Raw genomic sequence first — 21,114 nt, 5'->3', positions numbered from 1 at the left:
ACCAGTCTATAAAAACTGAGAAATGGCTTTTTTAAATGCACAAACACAGCAAAGAAATAAGGCCCAGGAAGAAGGAAATCTCTAGACACACCCTAAAGAAATTGAGACCTGACAAAGAATTAAAAAACAATTATCTTTAAAAAGCTCAATGAGCTACAAGAAAACACAGATAAACAATCTAAATCAGGAAAACAATGCATGAACAAAATGAGAATCTCAACAAACTATAAAAAAAAAAAGGAGAACCAAATTCTGGAGCTGAATAATACAATGAATTGAAAAGTCCATTAGAGGGGCTCACAAAGATTTGCTTAAGCAGAGGAAAGAAACAGAAAATGTGATTTATTTGAAGTTATCAAGTCAGAGAAACAAACAAAAAAAAATGAAATAAAAAAGCTAAGGGACTCATGGGGCACCCAGTAAGCCAAAATACACATTTTTGGAGCCCCAGAAGGAGAAAGTGGTAGAGGGCTTGTCTGAAGAAATAATGGCCCTAAACCTCCCATATCTGAGGAAGGAAATGGATACTCAAATTCAGAAAGCTCAAAAGACCCCAGCTAAGATGCATTATATTCGAACTGTTAAAATTCAAAAACAAAGGGAGACTCTTAAAAGTGGAACAAGAAAAGCAACTTGTTGTGTACAAGGGCATGCCAATAACATTGTCGGGAGATTTCTAAGCAGATACGTTACAGGATAGAATGGTGTGGGATGACATACTCAAAGTGCTGAAGGAAAACATGCCATTCGAGAATACTATACCTAGTAAAACTATCCTTCAAAATGAAAGAAAAATACTTTCCCATGTAAACAAAAGCTGAGGTGGTTTATCATTACTAGACCTGCCTTATAAGAATTACTAAAGAGAGTCCCTCGAGTTGAACAAAAAGGATACTATACAGCAGCACAAAAAAACAAAATATATAAAGGTTTTCGGTAAAATAAACATATGAACAAATACTGAATCTTGTGCTGGTGCATAAAACAATATTAGTATATAATTTAAAAAGTAACAAAAATACCTATGCTAATGGTTAAAAGTATGAAAGGTATAATCTGTGACATTGTTGGTAATATAAAGTATTATCCCATAAAATGGAGGAGGGAGATGTAAAGGAGCACAGTTTTTGTATGTTATCAGTTTAACCATTTTCTCATTTAGAAAAAAAAAGTGTAGCTTGCTGCCAGTGTTAATTTAACATGCATAGGAATGCTGCCTTTTCTAGGATTTGATGTTTTCAGTGATTGAGAATTACTATATTTTGTAAATGGAAATACCACTACTAAAAACAGAATGCTATAAATAGAATGATGTAATTTGTTTCCAAAGACTATCAACATACTAGACTGATGAGAAAATAATAATAAAAGCAAGATACTTCATAGCAAACTCTGAGGGTAAGATTAAGACTATAATCCATGAGTTATCTCAGGGTAAGTGCTGCGGCTGCAAGCACTTACTACGGCTGCTGGCAAGGGGAAATGGGTTAAAGATTGCTATAAGATGATTCATGTCATCCTCAGTGTAACCCCCCCCCCACACACACACACACGAATCTATAGAAGATGCGAAAAAGAAAAAGAGAAGGAAATCAAGGTATGTCACTACACAAAATCAACGAAACACAAAAGAAGGCAGCAAGAAAAGGACAAAATAACTACAAGACTCATAGAAAAACAATTAAAATAGTATCGGTCATTATCAGTAATTCCATTAAATTTAAATGGATGAAACTCCCCAATCAAAAGAAAGAGTGGCTAACTGACTAAAAAAACAAAGCCAACTATATGCTGTATATAAGAGACTCATTTTAGTTAAGTATAAAGAAATACATGGATTGAATGCAAAAGGATGGTAAAAGATAGTCTATCAAATGAACCAAAAGAGAGCAGATGTGCCCATACTTAGAGAAAATAAACGTTAAGTCAAAAATTGTCACAAAATACAAAGGATATTATATAATGAAAAAATGGTCAATTCACCAGGAAGATAAGTCATGAATATATATGCACCCAACACTGGAGACCCAAATATAAGAACTGACAGAATTAAAGGGAGACAGAATTAAAGGGAAGTATAGATTATAACAGTAACAGGACAAGATTTCAATACCTCACTTTCAGTAATGGACAGATCAACCATAAAGAAACTCAATAAAGAGATAACTTGAACACTATAAACCACCTGGACCTAATAAACCCATACAAAATATTCCACCCAATAATAGCTGAATACATTCTTCTGAAGTACACACAGACCATTATCTCTGATATAACACAATAGGTGACAAAGTAAGGCTTAACCAATTTAATAAAACTGAAACCATACCAAGTATCTTTTCAGACCACAATGGAAACTAGAAATCATTGGCCAAAAGAAAACTGGAAAATTCACAAGTATGTGGAAATTAAACATATTTGAACAAACAATGGGTCAAAGAAGAAATATCAAGGGAAATTAGAAAATATCTTGAGATAAATGAAAACGAAAACAACGTACCAACACCTTATAGGTTGCGGCAAAAGCAGTACTAAGAGGGAAGTTTATAGCAGTACATAACCTACATAAAACAGAAGAAAGCTCTCAAATCAACAACCTAATTTTATACCCCAAGGAACTAGAAAAAGAAAAGCAAATTAAATTGAAAGTTAGCAGAATGAACAACAAATATCAGAGAGAAAACAGAATAGCAAAATAGAATAAAAACCAAATTGACAAATCCTTAGACTAGAAAAAAAAAGACTCAAGCAGAAATGAAAAAGACACTAACTGATGCCACAGAAATAAAAAGAATTGGAACATACTGGCATGAACAATTATATGCCAACAAGTTGGATAACCTAAAAGAAATGCATAAATTTCTAGAAAAGTAGAACTTAGCAAGAATGAATCATGAAAAAATAAAAAAAATCTAAACAAATCTATAGCTAATAAGATGATTGAAACAGTAATTGAAAACCTCCCATCACAGATCCCAAGGCCAGATGGCTTCAATGGAGAATTCTACCAAACAAATAATACCAGTCCTTCTCAAACTCTTCCAAAAAACTGAAGGGGAACACTTCCAAACTCATTTTATGAGGCCAGCATTACCCTAATACCAAAATCTGACAAAGATACTATAAGAAAACTGAAGACCAATCAATATCCTTAATGATTATTGGTATAAAACTCCTAAGCAAAATACTAGTAAGCAGAATTTAACACCTTAAAAGGGTTATATACATCACGACAAAGTAGGGTTTATTTCTGGAATGCAAGGATAGTTCAATATACAGAATAAGATCAATGTAATATACCACAATAACAGAATGAAGGACAAAAAGCCATATGGTTATCTCAATTAATGTAGAAAAAGCATTTGACAAAATTCAACACCTATTCATGATAAAAACTCTCAACAAACTAGAAATAGAAAGAAATTAACATAACGAAAAGCCATATATGAAAAGCCCACAACTAATACCATACTCAGTGGTGAAAAATGGAAAGCTTTTGTTGCTTTCAGATCAGGAACAAGGCAGGGATGCCTTCTCCTGCCATTTTTCAACACAGTCCTGGAAATCCTAGCTAGAGCAATAAAGAAAACAAAAAAAGGCCTTCAAATCAGAAAGAAAGAAGTAGAATCTCTGTTCATAGATAACATGATCTTATGTAGAAAGCCCTGAAGAATCCACCAAAAAATTAAAAAACTGTTAGAACCCATAAACAAATTCAGCAAAGTTGAAAAATATAAAAACAATCAGTTGCATTTCTATATGCTAACAATGCACAGTCCAAAAAGGAAATAAAGAAAACAATCCCATTTACAATAGCATCAAAAAGATAAAACACTCAGGAATAAACTTAACCAAGGTGAGATTCGTACACTAAAAACTATAAAACATTGTTGAAAGAAATTAAGATATAAATAAATGGAAAAACACCCCTTGCTCATTGACTGGAAGAGTTAATACTATTAAAATGTCCTTACTACCCAAAGTGATCTATAGATTCAATGCAATTCCTACCAAACTCCCAGTGGCATTTTCAGAAAAATAGAAAAAAACCATCCTAAACTCCATATGGAATATAACAGGACCCCAAATAGCCAAAACAATCTTGAAAAAGCAAACCAAAGCTGAGGCCTCACATTTCCTGGTAAAATCACAAAACTACAGTAATAAAAATAGTATAGTATTGACATAAAGACAGACATCTTACCCACTGGAACAGAATAGAGAACCTAGAAATAAACTCTCAAATATATGATCAAATCATCTTCAAGAAGAGTGCCACGGCTACACAATGGGGAGAGAGATATTTGCTGCATGGCAATTAGAATATTCTTAACATCACTGAATTTATACTCAAAGATGATTAAGATGGTAAATTATGTTATATATATTTTGCCACTTAAAAAAATACATCAGCCCTCCTAAAAATATTTCCAATATAAATATGAAATCATGATTTTAAGATGTTAAAAAGTAAAAATTAGAAAACTAGTCAGGCCTTTCTACATGGGTTACATGGTAGTGGTCTACCTATGATATCTAGACACAGATATCATATTTCAAATTCAAGTACCTTAAAAATCTGGTCACATCTCTACAGATAACTGAATCAGTTTTAGAATATCCTAAGTTTGTAATGTTTGCATTTCATGGCATACTTCTCTACTTTTATCGATGAACTGCTTACAATCAGTAAGTCCGTTAACAAATTATTCAGGTGTCAGTGCCAGGTACAGGATATTAAAAATAACAGACCCTCAAATAGCTAACTTGATTTTGAAAGACCGAAGCTTTTCATGTGGCTGAGAACACATTCTCAAGAAAATAAAACAAGGTCAGTGATTCTACCAGAATTATTTGGTATGACAGAAACACAAGGGTATTTTGTAATTTTAAAAGTAATGAAAATACGCTATACCTCTAAATAATTTGTTAAATCAAGAATTCACTAAGCTAAAAGGCAAGATAATGAATGCCAATTTCACTAAAACATTAGAAGTCTATAATAAGTCTTCATTTAAAGAGATTTATGACTAGAAAAAAAGATAACACAGTCAAGATAATCTTGAATGTATTAAGAGAACTTCTGTACCAGTTTTAATGGCAAACTGGCTCTGGAACATACCATAAAGGATAATAAAACAGACAGTTCCCACCATGATAAAGATGAGTTAGCATGACAGGGTGCTCCTTTCCCCAAGAACCTCCCCAGAAGGACTACAGAGGGAAAAACCCACATCCCCACCTGGAGAAAGCTGAGAAAAGCCTTCAGGTGAGAGGAACAAAGGTTTAGATTGAGTGAACTGGTGTGAGGAGTGGCGGCAGTGGTCCAAGGTAGGAAAAGAACTGTTGGCTTCTGCTTCTTCCCCAGCACTGGTTCTCACAAACCGTACCTCCCCAACAGCTGCAGCAACTCAGACCTCTGCCTGTGCAAATAAGAGTAAGACCTGGGCTATGTTTGTGAAGCTTGAAGAAAAACAGGTAGAGATTGACTAACTTTGGGCAGTTATTTCCTCTTCCTTCCCCTGATAATCTGAGGTATATATCTACTCTTAATGCTACTAATCTGTAGAAGACACAGGGTGAAATCCTGATCTGACAGGTTACTTTGTGGGATGACTGACTGAGGCTTCCACTCTAGGACTCACCCGCTGCTGTCACTTGTACTCATGGGAACTAACAGGGATTAAAGTTTGGTCTTCTGTTATACACAATGTCTGACAGAGAAGCTGACAGTCCCCTGGGGAAAATAAGCTCAAAGGCTGGAGCAATAAGACACTGGAGAAATACAACTATTTCAAAGGAAAAACAATATATTAGACCAGAAAGTCTAACATAAGCAGGTATTTCACAACAGATAATCAATTTTAAATTAGCCTGGTAGTCTAAAGAAGACATAAGCAACATAATAAAACCTGAATATAAAACATAAAAAAATAACTAAACAGAAATATTACAAATAAAACCTAAAATAGCTAAATAAAGAACTCAACAGATGGGGTAAAATGGCAGAATGGAATATCTGAGAAATAGATTAGCAAATTTCTAGATTGAGGAAAGCTAGAAGAATGAAGCAAAGGACAGTAATATAGAAAATAGGACAAAAATCTTTTTAATTTTTGTAATTAAAGAAGAATCTTAGATTGAAAAGGTCAGACCTAAAATTGTGAAGTTTAATATCAAAGATAAAACACTATAAAAGCTTAGAGAAAGAGGAGACCACATGTAAAGAAACAAGACTTAAACATCATATTTTCCAAATTAAGATTAATGCAAAAGAAGAAAAAGGAATAGTGATTACAAAGTATTTAAGGAAATGATTTAGAACCTAGAATATTATATCCAGCTAAACAGTTATTCACATTCAAAGTCATGATCGAAATAATCAGAAGGATTTATAAAGTTTACAACATAAACGGCCACACTGAAAAGTGTTATATGAAGCATTTAAATAAGGAGACATATCCAGAGGAAGTTACAAGAAATATCTGAAGTTAAGGTGATGATCAAATACATACCTTAATAAAGACTGTTGCTGTTTTAGAGAAGATAATAAAATTTGTCTATCTTAATCCAGAATTAAAAGTCTCTATTATAAATATGATGGGGTTTGGGGTAGGGGACAAGGAGAGAAGACCGAAAGATAAGAGACCTTGTCAAAGTTCTAATCTTATTAGTGGCGAATTACAAATTCTGTTTTTTTAAAAAGCAAGAATGGATTAAAAACATCAAAAGCTAGAAAAAAAAAATTTAAAGAAAAACACTATTCATCCATTTTTCCAAATATACTGATAATTACAATAAATGTAAATGGACTACAGTCAATAGTTAAAAGGTGTGGACACACTGGATTTTTAAAAGATTTTATAAGAAATAAAGTTAATATCAAACAAAAATTGGAAGTACAAGAAAGTAAAAAAGGGTAAAATCTGGCAAATGCTTGCAAAAGAAATCTAGTGACACAATGTTAGTATCAAGTAGATTTCAAAATAAAACATTTTTAGGAATAAAAGAAGTCACTATGATAAAAATGTTCAATCAAGACAGAGCAATTTTAAACATGATGTTCTAATAAAAGTCTCTAAATCTATATAGCATAAATTGATGAAAGTATTAGGAAAAATCTATAAATAATACTGATTCTACATAGATCCAATAATTAGAGATTCTACGTAGACTAATTAGAGATTCCTATAATGTGCTAGGTCATAAGAGCCTCAAAACTTCAAAAAATAGGTTATCACAAGTCCATGAAATTAGACAACATAGTTAAAATAGAAGGTTAATACAAAAACATAAATTAAAAAGTCACATATTTGGACATTCGAAAACACATACTAACAAATAATTTGCAGATTAAAGAAAAAATTAGAAATGTAAAAACAGGTAAAACTGAATAATAACGAAAATATTATATATCAGAAGCTGTGGGATAAGCAAAAGTGCTTCAAGGAAAAAGTTATTAGTTACATATGTCACATCAAAAGACTTACTTATATTCTGGGAGAGTTTTCTCAAATGCAGACAAAACAACATCTAACTCCATAATTTCGCTGCTTTTCTTTCCTTTTTGACACCAAATATGTACACAGTCAGAAATATCTAGAATATTAAGATAAGCCAACTTAATATACTGATTTCAATAATTTGGCTCTAAGTCCAGGGTTCTGAAAGCCTTCAACAAAACTCATCCCATCAAATTGGTAAAAATAGATCCAGTTGAAGAAACATGTGGAAGGAGACATACTCCTCAATCCCAGTTCAGTCTCAAAAACCTATCTATACTGCAACTCTGTAACTGCTGTCTCCTTGGTTCTCCCATTTCTGTTAAAGCAGCCTGAAGCACTGCTGCCTTTTAATTACTTTGCTGTGCTTTTAATAGTCTGCCACTATCCAATGCTACTGGTGATAGAGTTCTTTGTTAACTATATTTTAATTTTAGTCTACCTAATAGGCTAGTTCTAGAACACAGAAAGATTACTCAGTGATTGATTTAGATAGTAGTAACATTTAGTAAGAGATTAAAACTATGGTACATTCATGAATGAAATATTCATTCATTAAAATGGTACTGTAGAATACTTAGGATATGGTAAAATATGACAAGACAAGGATATAATCCCATTTAGGGTGAGAAAACCTCAGTGAAAAGATTAAAGAATACAGACAAAAAACATGGTAGTTATTTTGGTGTGATGAATTATAAGTGATTTTATCTTCTTTTCCATAGTTTATAAATTTTCTAGAATAAATATTTTTGTAACAAGAAAAATATATAACTTCTCTTTAAAAAAAACTGAAAGAGATGCTTTCTTTTCCTCTGAAACTTTTTCAGTAAACTTTTTATATCATAAAAATGATGCAAAATAACATGGATGAATCTGAAAAAAGTCAGATTAAGTGAAATAAGCTTTATAACAAGAGAACAATCTACATGATATATGAAAAGAACATATTCTATATGAAAAATTAAAATGGATTAATGGATTGGTGATAAAGCAAATATAACCAATTTCAATAGCACAATCTAGGTGGTGGGTACATAAATATATACTGTAAAATTCTTTCACCTTTGTTGTGTGTTGAAATTTTTATGATCGATGAAAAAAAGTTACTCCAAAGTCACATATTATTTTTAACTTATTTAAGTGGCAGTTTTACATACTTAAAATTTACTACTTGTTAGTTAAGTATTTTTAAAGGAAATTCCTAAATGGCTGCCAAAGTATAAAACACTATTCTGTACCTGAGTCTATAGCTTCACTTCTTGATTTCTTCCTTTTTCCACAGAACATCTTCTTTTTCTGAGTGTTCTACAAAAAAATACAGGAAAGGATTTTACTTGTTTTCTTTCTTTTAAAAGGATGAAGACAGTAATATCAAATAGTTCTTATTTACTTCTAAGCTAATACATCAATTATATATGTAATCTAAATAAATAGAAGGAAACATTGAAAAAATTAAACTGTCTCAAAATAAAAAATAAAATTTTCAGTTGGCTTTTAACAATGGCCTTGCAAGAAGTTGAACTTTTATTATTTAAAATAACACTGTCTGGAATCAGCTCAATTTTCAAGCTATGATGGAAGAGCAGCTTCTGAACTCGCTCCATTGCCATAAACCATAAAATGGGGGTGGCGGTTGGCAGTTTTATTTAGGCATTGGACAAGAGGCAAACAAGACTAGGAAACTCAGAAGAATGCCCCCCATTCCCACCGCGACTCCATGCCTGGGGACAATTTCCACACAGCAGCACAACAAACTAAATCCAAGCGGAGCATGATAATCCTACTCTGCTGAGAAGGCAGAGATCAGAGTACAGCAGCTGAAGCACTTGGAATAAACTGCTCAGAGAAGAGCAACAGAAGTCCAGGTAAGGGTTCTCCAAAAGTCCGTATGTGCAGGGTGAGACCACATAAAGTTTACCGGAAAGTGGCTATAATGGGATTAAGAACATCACAGGTAATAGAGAACAAGGAATGCTGGGGGAAATTAGATGCAGAAAATGCAGAGACCTCATTAAAACTAGTTAACACCTGTCTATCCAGCTGAGCTAGCAGCAGAAAGACTGTGACTTAGAGCTAAGAGCCATGATCTAGAGCAGCGGTCCCTGACCTTTTTTGGTACCAGAGACTGGTGCTCCTATGAGAATCTAATGCCTCATGATCTGAGATGGAGCTGAGGCAGTGATGCTAGAAATGGAGAGCAGCTGCACATACAGATGAAGAAGCTTGCCTGCTGCTCACCTCCTGCTGGGCAGCCTCGTTTCTAACAGGCCACGGACAGGTACCGACTCATGGCCCGGGGGTTGGGGACCCCTGCTCTAGAGCATGCAGTCTCAAACAGGATGATACTGTTCCCAAGGGGGCAAAAACTGATTCTTAGGGGGAAATGCAAAAAAAAAAAAAAAAAAAAAAGATATTATAATGGTTGTAACCCTCGGAAGGACTCGAGTACCTAAACATAAACAGGCAGTACACTTGTGGTATTAAAATTTAATTGTGGGAGGGATAATTAGAAGTAAAAAAAAAAATGTCTTAAAAGGCTTCGTAAGGACAATAATGAAAAAGAATTGAAAAGCAGTGCCCTAGAATAAAGACTACTTTAGACCCACCCTAACAAAGCCTTCTGAAATCAGTATTTGACCAAATTCGCAAAGGAGACAGAGACTGGTAAGCAGAATTCTAAGATGATCCCTAATGACTTCTATGACTTCCTCCACTTGAGGAAGGGTGGCACTTGTGAATATGATGGGATAGCTGCTTCCTTTATTAGGTACATTATATAACACTCCATTGTAGCCAAATAAAGAGAGATTGATTCTCTGGCTCCTTCTGAAGATACAAGTGCCACATGACTAGGACCTACGGATAGCCTCTAGAAGCTAAGAGTGCCCCCCAGCTTCAAACAGAAAAAAAACAAGAACCTCAGGCTTACAAAGGCAAGTAATCGAATTCTACTAACAACCTGAATAATTTTAGATTAGACCTTGAGTCTCAGAAGAGATTTCAGTCCTGGCTAGCACCTTGATTTCAACCTTGTGAGATCCTAAGTAAAGAATGCATCTGAGGTAATCCAGGTTGGACTTCTGACCTATAGAAACTATGGGATATAAATGTATGTTGTTTTAAATCACGTAGTCTGTGGTAATTTGTGATGCAACAATTGAAAACTAATAGAGAGGTTGAGTCCCACTTAGACTTTTCACAAATCTACCCTAACGAAGGATAAAACCAAACCTACAGGAGTTCAAGATGACCAGCCAAAAATCAAGCTACCTATTAGAATAAAAGTCAACATTATTCAGAAGTTAATAGAACTCAGAATCTCAACAACTTATTAACAATGATGTCCAATACACAAATAGAAAGTACTAGATTTAAAATGTTACACACAAAAAATGTGATCCACAGTCAAGACAGAAAATGTACTCAAACAAAACTGACCCTGATGATAGCCCAGATATCTGATTTAAGAAAGACTTTAAAACTGCTATCATAAATATGTTCAAAAAAAAAAAAAAAGTAAATAACCACCTTAATGATTAAATAGGGAATCTTAATAGAAAATATACTTTAATTTTTTTTTAGAAATTTTACAACCAAAATGCACATAATGGAAAAAAAAAAAAGTCATCAGGTGGCATTTTAGTTTCTTGTGGCTGCTGTAATAATTACCACAACTTGGTGGCTTAAAACAACAGGAATGTATCTCCAACAGTTCTGTAGGCCAGAAGTTCGAAATCGGTTTCAATGGGCCAAAACAAAGTGCTGGGACAAAACATATTAAAAACTTGACCAAAAGATACTGTATGTCAAGAATCTTAGAACACAATTATGACCCAGAAATTTTATTTTAACGATTTTTTCTAATGATCGAGGGTACACACAAAGATTTAGCTAGAAATTCATCAAAGCACTTATAATTGTTTCAATTTTAACTGTTCATTAGTTAGAGATGAAATAAACTATGACACTTTCCTGAATGAAATTTCAGGCATTCATTAAAATATTGCAAAATACTAAATGACAAGAACATGGTGCCACTTAGGGTGAGAAAAACTCAGTAAAAGGACTGAAGAGTATAAACCAAAAAACGTGGTTATTTTTGGGTGATGGAATTATAGGTGATCTTTCCATACCTTCTAAATATTCTAAAACATATTTTTATAAGATATAAAACATCTTTTTTAAAAACTGAAGGAAAGAAAAAATGCTTTATTTTCCTCCTAAACATTTTTCAGTCAACTTCTTTTCCCTCTCCAAGGGGCTGGCAGACACACTTACCAGCTGACTTTCTGTTGCCAGGGTCTCTTTTTCAACAGATAACTTGGCATTAAGAGGTCCCATCTTTTTAGGAGTGCCCGATTCAGCTGATGACTCTGAACATTCTGAAGATGCTGTAGCTGGAACAGCTTCATGTTGTTGTCTACTTACTTTCTCTGCTGGCTTACCTTTTATTATTATATTACTTTCTTCAGTGCTGTCAGAGTCATCACTAATGGGCTTGAGTTTTCTTCTTACCTGTCAAGAAAACAGCATTACTGATTTAGGAAATACAAATGCTTATCATTCTTATTGTAAGAGTAGATAACCATAAAGCCCAAATTTCTCATTTCTAAATTTCAAGATTGAACATACAGAGAGATGATAACATGATTAGTGGATAGGATGGGGAACCTACATTAAAGAAAGTTCCAAATACACTCCCAACAAATCACTGATTTTGTAAATCACAATCTAAATATATAACATGAATGCTAAAATTGACAAGGTACAGAGATATCTCTGTAATGAAGAACACTTTAGATATAAAAATATTTCACTTTTGTTTAAAATGTACCTTCTAAAACAATACTTTATGAAAAATATTGCTACAGAACATTTTTCCTATTTGCATTGAATCTAAACAGGACATGAAATATCTTACAAATTAAGAACACTTCTACATACCTTTTTTGCACTAATTTTTACAGACTTGTTTTCACTTTCTTCAATTTCAGAAGTGTTCGAACTGTACCAAAGAACAAGCTGTCAATATCTTGCATACATTTCATTTTTATTCATATATGTCTTCTATAAGTTGCTTGTCCAACAGGAAAACGAACTCAATTTAATGAGATTTCCTACTTGTCCTGGGCAGGCTGCCACCTTCCTAGATTTACTGGTCATCTCCCACATCTTCCTATTCCCAGGCCACATCAGTTTATTCTTGGCAATACTGTCAAGTGTCCCATTAGAGCAGCACCTTCCTCAACGTTACCGTTCGCAGGTTTATAGGCTATCATTGGTACTAAAAGCTAATCCGCAGACAGTAGGCCCATCATTAGGTAATACAGAATATTTCTTTTGTCCTTTGAAATGGAAAAAAGTAATCCTAAACTTCTGATGAGAGATGAGATCTTTCATTATTTTCATTCAATACAACAAATATTTAACACCAGCCTCAAAATGCAAAGTACAGTGAATAAAATTATCTTTTTAAATGAAGAGCCTTCTTGTAATGGGTTCACTAGTAAGAAGACCAAAGATAATGCAGAGTGATGACTTGGCAAGCAATGGATACAGAAGATGTGGATACATGGCTGAAGTAATAGGAAGGACATCATGGTTATGACACTTGAGTTGACTTTTGAAACACTTTTCCAGTCCAGGCGAAGAAATAAAGGGAAGGGCATTTTAGAAGGAAAAGTAAAAGATAAAAGAACTCACGTGTTCAAGGAACATGACATGGAATAGACAGGATTTGCTGTTAAAGGGAAGGTAATGCTAGGGAATCGATCAACAGATACATCCAGGGAGATGGTGAGGCAGCCACAGAAGCGTGCTGCTCCTGGCTCCCTATCGTTGGCCCCCAGTCTGCAATGCCATGAGGATCCCCCGCAGCATCTTTGTGGGGAGTCTCCAGCCAATAACTAAGCATTGAGAGTATTAGGACCTGGTCATTTCTGCTGAATATAGGACTCCCCAACAGGTCGTCTTTTCTCCAGAGCTCCCCAGGGGGCTGGTCAGAACTGTGAGTTTACACGGCACAGTCTGAAGCCATCTCTGCCCAATCATGACTCTTCTAAATTTCACAGGTATTACTAATAAACCTCCGTTTCTTAGTCTCTGTATCTACTTACCCAAGATCTAAACTGGCAGAGAGGCTGCCTATGCCATGCAGCAGGCAATGAGGAGGCCTTAAAAGGTGTTATCTCACTCTCACGAGATGAGACTTGCATTTTAGAAAGATCATGCTGGAAGCTGTGTGGATGGGTGGATGGGAGAACAGAGGAGAGAATACAATTTCAGAGACAAGGAGACCAGGCAGGAAACTACTGCAGGGATGCTGAGGAGAGTAGCTGGTGCCTAAACTATGGCAGCTGCAAGGAAGCAGCAGCAGAGGTATGAAGAGGAAAAAAGTAGATTCTCAGGGTAGTCACAGGCCAGAATAGGATTGGTCAGAGAATAGAAGATACCAAGAATGATTCACGGATTGCTTTTTTGGGTGACAGTGGGACCTATCAACCTAGAGAATACCAAAGGAGCTTGTGGACACTGGATGGAGAAAAGAACTAAACTTGGTTTTGCCTTTGTCAAGTCTTTGGGCACCTAGGGAAATGACCAATAGGCAAGACATCTCAGGCCTCAGGAGAAAGGCTGGGTAAGAAACAGACGTGGGGACAGTGGCATATGGATAAAACCATGAGAGCAATCCTGGGAATAAGTGGAGAGGAAAGGGCTAAGAGCAGAATCACCTACACATAAAGAGGAGAGGGAGGGAGAAGATCAAGGAACAAAGAAAAGAACATCCCTGGTGAGGATTTGTGACCTGGGCGCTGATGCTTCCATGAGTCCTGGGAAAAGTTGCTGACCTCTCTCTGCACTGCATCCCTTCTGCCCTGACTTCCTTTTGTATCCATATACAAACTCTGTTTAACATAAGCAAATAACGCCTTTTGCTTGGACTTATCACACCACCAAAAGCAAGATTACTGAGAATGTCCCTACTATTAAATGCAAGGCACAGGTTCAGTCCTTACCTTCCTTCTCAACTGCATTTGATCCTCCTGACTATACACACACACACTCACACACTCTCCCCTCTCCCGGTTTTCTTCCTACCCCTCTAGCCACCTTTTTCCCCCTCTCCTTTTTAAGCTCCTCCTCTACCCAGACTGAAGATATCAGGTTTTCTTCAGGGTCTGTGCTAGGTTGCTGCCTTCTTAGGCTACAGTCTCTCCCTGTGAGCTTTCATCCATGCCCACAGCTCCATACCAACTCCATGTAAACAACTTTAGTTTGAACTCCAGCCTAGCCCTCTCCTCTGAGCTCAGGCCTACGTACTCAATGTTCTCTTTGACATCTCCGCACCAAATTCATGGATGTCTATTGATAACAGGGGTTACTCAATCTCCTAGTAACCCCTACCTTAGTCAACAGCACTATCATCTATTGATTTATACAAGCCAGAAAGCCAGGAGTTGTCTACGATAGCAAACTCTCCCCTCTACATCCAACCCATCACTAAGACCCACTGATTTGCTTCCTAATTATTTCTCAAACCCATCCACCGATCCCCACCTCTGCTGCAATTACCCTAGTCCTCTGTGCCCTCGACTTATAAAACAGCTTCCAAACTGGTCTCTCCACTCCATTCTTGCCTCTCTGAAATCCATTCTCTACACAGGAGCCAAGGTCACCCCTGCTTAAAATTCTTCAGCTGCTTAAGATAATGACAACACTCCTTAGCAAGTTATTAGCTAGGATTGGGTATGGCCACAAATGGTATAAAAGACAACTCCCAAATGACTTAAACAACAGCCCCACCAGCATCGGAAATCCTATCTTATCGCTCCATTTTCTTAGTGCACTGCCCCATGGTCCAAGATGGTTGCTCAAGCTTCGGCAGTCACATTCCACTCCAAACATAAAGAAAAAGGAAGGAACAAAGAAGGGCACATCCCTCCCTATAAAGATACTTCCAGAAGTTTCAGACGCCTCTTTGGCTAAAATTTAATCATATGGACACTTTAGCTAAAGGAGAAGCTAGGAAATATATTCTATATTCTGACAACTATGTACTTACTCTGCTAAAATCGAATATTTTATCACTAAGAAAGAGGGAGGACACCAGGTTAAAACTAGCAATCTACCAACCATGACACTGAAAGTGTCTTCCCCTCTTCATTCTTTTTACTCTGGGGCATTTCAGATTTTTACAGTCCCATGAACTCACCAAGCTTCTTCCTACCACATCTTTATACATTGCTATTCACCTCATATGGAATGTTCTTCACCCCACCCCTCACTAACCTAATTCATACCCATATCACACACCCTTCCCGTGTGATTTGTTAGTGATTCTTCATTAATATTTATTGCTCCGTAAGCTCTATGAAGACAAGGATTATGTCCATTTTGAGTTATTGTAAACCCAGAGCCTAACACGGTACCTGGTACTTAGTACTCAATAAATGCTTATTGAAGAAAATACCAAAAATAAAAAGCTATCATTTGAAAGTTTACTATATGCCAGCCTGTTTTAAGAGCATAAGAGGATAAATTCATCTTAAAACAATTGTATAAGGTAGGTTGTATTATCATCTTACTTTCCAGATGAAGGAATCTAGAAAGTAAATGTCTAACCACTATGCTGTACACCTGAAACTAATATTGAATGCCAATTGTAATTATTTTTTTAATTAAAAAAAGGAAAAAGTTGGGTCTATACCTTATACCTTACAAAAGAAAAGATCAAGGATTTCAATTAAAAAAATAAAGCACAAAAGTTCTATGAAAAGAATGATTAACTGTGAATCAAAATCTCTAAACCCTAAAAGATTAATAAATGTATCAATGCATCTATACAAAAAAGAAAAAATTTCTGTGTAGTAACAAACACCATTAGGTGTTTTATCCAAAGACAGACGGACAAACTAATAAGAAAAAAACCTATTAAATAGGATTAATTTCACTAATATTTAAATGAAGTCATGGATATCAAGAAGAAAATGACCAAAGTCTACTAGAAAAATTGAAAAAGGAGATAAAGAATACAGAAAAAAAATTTAATATCTACGGCCATGCCACCCTGAATGTGCCTGATCCCATCTGATCTTGGAAGCTAAGCAGGGTCGGGGCCTGGTTAGTACTTGGATAGGGGATTAACTAGGAAGACCAGGTGCTGTAGTTGTAAAAATAAAATAAGGGATTGTATGCTGACAAGGTTCTTGCAATCTATAAGGTAAACCAAGGGTTGTCTCGCCTTAAAAAAAAAAAAGAAAAAGAAATTCGAGAGCTTTTAAACATATGAAGAGATGCTGCTCAACACAGTCAAGTAAAACACGAACTAGATTGAGACAGATCAAAAGTCCTATCATCTTAGCAAAAATCCAAGTCTGGTATCACTGTGGTAGCAATATGGCAATAACTATAAAAAATTTACACAAATTTCATTTGACCCAAGGTTTCCTGCAATGAATATACCCTATAGATATATAGGCATGTGTGTGAAATGGCCTGTGCACCAGGTTACTGACTACAGCACTTGCTCACAGCAGAAGACTGGACATAACCCAACTGCTTGTCAAAAGGGAACTGAGTAAATAAACTATCTATACCCTGGAATACCTGCGATGTGAAAGGAATGAGAAAGGTCCACATATACTGATAACGTAAAATTTCTAAGATATGTTAAGTGATATGTTAAGGTAGGTAGAAGGTATACTAACTTTTCAAATAAAGGTCAAAATGTGTATTCTTATTTACTTTTCTGTGCACAAACAATTCTGAAAATGACATACAAGAAATTAATAATGGAAGAGAGAAAGAGTGGGTGCAGGAGCTAGGTGATGGTAGACTTTTATTAAAACCTTCATATTTTTAAACCATCCATGTTACCTATTCAAAAAAATACCTTTTTAAAAATTACATTCACTGCTATTTAAAATGAAGTGCAAGTTTTCCCAAATATGTGGCTTTTATTATTTTCAGTAACACAGAAAAACTGGAGTCTCTGCAAATACCATAAAATCTCCCTCATGCAGATAACCTCGGAGACTTCCTAATTTAGATTTCTGCCTAATATTTGTTTTAAAAATGCAGTGTGCTACTTTCACAATATATTCAAATAACTGAGACTGACCTGTTACCTAATAGAAGTCCTAACGTAAAGGCTTTGCTCTAGCTAATAATTATTACAGTTCTTCGTTATATAATTTGTTCTCAAGTTTTCTCTATGGAGTCATTTTTACATGACTTACCTGACCATACCTGCATATAAATTTGCAAAACTCAAACCAATGCTCCTTGGGGACAACACATCTGAAGTAGACAACATATTTGTAATGACCAATCTGTCTCCCCTACCCTCACTTTGTACTAGAGAACATCTCTTTTGTGATAGAGAATTTGAAAATTAAAGAGACCTCTGAAAAGCACTTAAAATGTTAGGCTGAGAAAACCATTCCTTCCCCATTTGTTTTACCTCAGGCTAAACCACCCTCACAGGCCATGTTTTCTATGATAATCAGGTATCAACTGTAATTTTTGGTTATTAAATTAGACTTTATTTTTAGTGACGTATAACTGACATATAACATTAATTTCGGGTACACAATGTAATGATTCAATATTTATATTGCAAAATGATCACTACAATGAGTCTGGTTAACATCCCTCACCACACAGTTACAAAATTTTTTTTCATATATTGAGAACTTCAGATCAACTCTCTTGGCAACTTTCAAATATGCAATATAGTATTATTAACTACAGTCACCATGCTGTACATTATATCCCCATGACTTATGGAAATTTGTACCTATAATTAATTATAAATAATGTCAATTTTTGAAAAATTAAGTTTTGATGTATTGGTTCCCTTAAGGAAAAACATAAGTTGGCCCAAAACATCTTTTAAAAACTTTAGTTTTATATGGTTCTACCTTAAAGAGCTTCTCAGAAATCCCATTGACCATGAATAAATAACTGCTTGAAATATAACCATACCTTCTTTTCACTTCTTTTCCTTGAGGAGTTGAAGGAATAAATAATGTACAGTGTTTGGAGAGTTCAACTTCATCACTATATATAGCAGTGCTGTGTAAAGGAGGCTCTACAAAAGATTTTTTAAAAAAGTGCAACTTTAAAAGTCTGCCTGGGTAGAACTTAGTTACTTTACAAGGTGTACAAAGCAATCTTTGTTTAATGGCTAACAAAATCAAAATCAATTACACAACCTACTTCCCAAATGTTTTTGATCTCATACCTCAATAATAAAAAATGTAAACCATTTCACTAATAAATACATGGATATTTATCAATTATATCCCTGACTCTCTTACCTCACACAGTGCCTCACCCAGGATGGGCACTCAATATTTGGGAATGAACAGACCTCTGGGGAGGGATTCCAGCCCTCCCTCACCCTAGTCCTTTCTACTTGACTGCATTGCTAGGGCCTTTAGCTAGCATTAAAAGTTAACTTGAATAAAGATGATAAAAGAGAAGGAACCAACTGGTGGAAAGACTTAGAAAGGAGGTGTAAAGAGGAAGATGATGCCCCTACCTGCTCAGGAAAGAGGAGTAACAGGAGAGACCTCAGTGTATTAGGTTGGGCTTAGGGGAGGGGTGGAGAACTTGAGGGAAGGAAAGGAGGTGGCCAGGAGCTGAATTACTGCAGGGTGATGGCATGTAAAAGCCAAACAATCATTTCTTCATGCTCAAACTTTAGCATGACAACAGAAATTTAAACATGTTTTCAAATAAAGAGCTTCATAAATAATGAACATGTCAACTGTACAATATCTAAGTTAGTAAAATACTTTGTACTGCCTTTGTAGTAGTAGAGTAAACACTTTATTTACTCTACTACTGAGAATAACGAAAAAGAGAGGCACAGGTCAATCCTGAATCTACATACGTAACCAGTCATACAAATTGGATACTTAAAACTCAACAATAAAAAAATAAACAAACCCAATTTCAAAGTAGATAAAGGATTTAATAGACACATCTTCAAAGAAGACACATGAATGGCAAAAAACACAGGAAAAGATGCTCATCATTGGTCATTAGGGAACTACAACTCAAAACCACAATGAGATACCAGCTCCCATCTACTGGAATGGCTATTATCAAAATAAACAAACAGACAAAACAGAAAACAACAAATGAGGATGTGTAGAAATTGAAACCTTTGTACACTGCGAGTGGGAATGTAAAATAGTACAGCCACTGTGGAAAACAGCAAGGCAATTCTTCAAAAAATTGAACATGGAATTACCATATGATCCAACAATTCTATTTCTGGATGTATACCCAAAAGAAGTAAAAGCAGGAACTCAAACAGGTATTTGTACGCCCATGTTCACTGCATTATATTTACAATAGTCGAAAGGTGGAGCAGCACAAATGTCCACTGACAGATGAATATATATATGTATGTGTGTATACACACGCCCGCATGAATATATGATTATTTGGCTTTAAAAAAAAGTAACCTCTAACACATGCTACAACATGGATGACTCTTGAAGACTTAATGTTAAGTGAAAAAAAAGGACACAAAAAAACAAATATTGTATGATTCCTCTCATATGAGGTATCTAGAGTAGTCAAATTCACAGAAACAAAAAGTTAGGCTGTGGGGAGTGGGGAATGAGGAGCAGTTGTTTAATGGGTGTAGAGTTTCAGTTAGGAGAAACGAAAAAGTTCTGGAGATAGAGGGTGATGATGGTTGCATGACAATGTGAATATACTTAATGCCACAGATCTACCTATACATTCAAAAATGGTTAAAATGGTAAATTTATGCTATGATATTTTATCGCACAAACACAATGAGATACCACTTTACACCCATTAGGATGGCTAGAATCAAAAAGTCGATAATAAAAGTGTTGGTGAAGGTATAAAAAAATTGAAACATTGCTGGTGGGAATGTGAAGTGGAGCACTTGCTTTGTAAAACAATTCTTCAAAAGGTTGAAGTAGAATCACCATATGACTTAGCAATTCTACTCCTAGGTGTATACCCAGGAGAAACAAAAACATTATGTCCATTCAAAAACTTGTACATGAATGTTCACAGAATAACTCATAATGGTCAAACAGTGAATAACTCTAATGTACATCAACTGATGAATGGAAAACAAAGTGAGGTAGATCCAAACAATGGATGAACTATAAAAATTTTTAGGAATAACGTATTGATACTTACTACAACATAGTTAAGCCATGAAAATATGACACTCACTGAAAGAAGCCAGTCATAAATGCCCACATAGTGTATGATTCCATTTATATGAATAGGCAAATCCATATAGACAGGAAGTAGATTTATAGCTGCCAGGGACTAGGAGGAAGGAGGAATGGGGAATGACTACTAATGAGTACACAGTTACAGTTTCTCTTCAGGGTGATTAAAATGTTCTGGAGTAGGTAATGGTGATGGTTGCACACTTTAAAAAAAATATTTCAGTTATAGTTGACATACAATATCATATTAGCCTCACCTGTACAACATAGTGATTAGACATTTATATAACTTAAAAAATGATCACTCCAAAAATGGTTGTACAATTTTATGGCTATACTGAACATCACGGAATCGTATACATTAAATTTTAAGG

General features: G+C 35.1%; 1 protein-coding gene and 1 pseudogene across 5 annotated transcripts in view; one reads left to right on the top strand and one right to left on the bottom strand.

Moving 5' to 3' along the window:
- The window catches only part of CENPU (centromere protein U), a 37,811-nt gene that overhangs the window by 11,219 nt on the left and 5,478 nt on the right, over positions 1-21,114 (bottom strand). For all 5 annotated transcript variants that reach the window (XM_016143989.2, XM_016143991.2, XM_016143990.2 and 2 more), the window contains exons 4-8: positions 18,492-18,597; positions 12,450-12,510; positions 11,784-12,020; positions 8,744-8,810; positions 7,491-7,599 (exon numbers count right to left, since the gene is read on the bottom strand). In XM_016143989.2, coding sequence (XP_015999475.1) covers positions 7,491-7,599; positions 8,744-8,810; positions 11,784-12,020; positions 12,450-12,510; positions 18,492-18,597 — 580 coding nt within the window. The remainder of the gene's footprint in view (positions 1-7,490; positions 7,600-8,743; positions 8,811-11,783; positions 12,021-12,449; positions 12,511-18,491; positions 18,598-21,114) is intronic.
- On the top strand, positions 16,555-16,674 carry LOC118609486 (annotated as a pseudogene).

This window comes from Rousettus aegyptiacus, unplaced genomic scaffold, assembly GCF_014176215.1.
Source record: "Rousettus aegyptiacus isolate mRouAeg1 unplaced genomic scaffold, mRouAeg1.p scaffold_m13_p_11, whole genome shotgun sequence".
In the NCBI taxonomy this organism is placed as follows: domain Eukaryota; kingdom Metazoa; phylum Chordata; class Mammalia; order Chiroptera; family Pteropodidae; genus Rousettus; species Rousettus aegyptiacus.
This window is presented reverse-complemented; position numbering and strand designations above follow the sequence as displayed.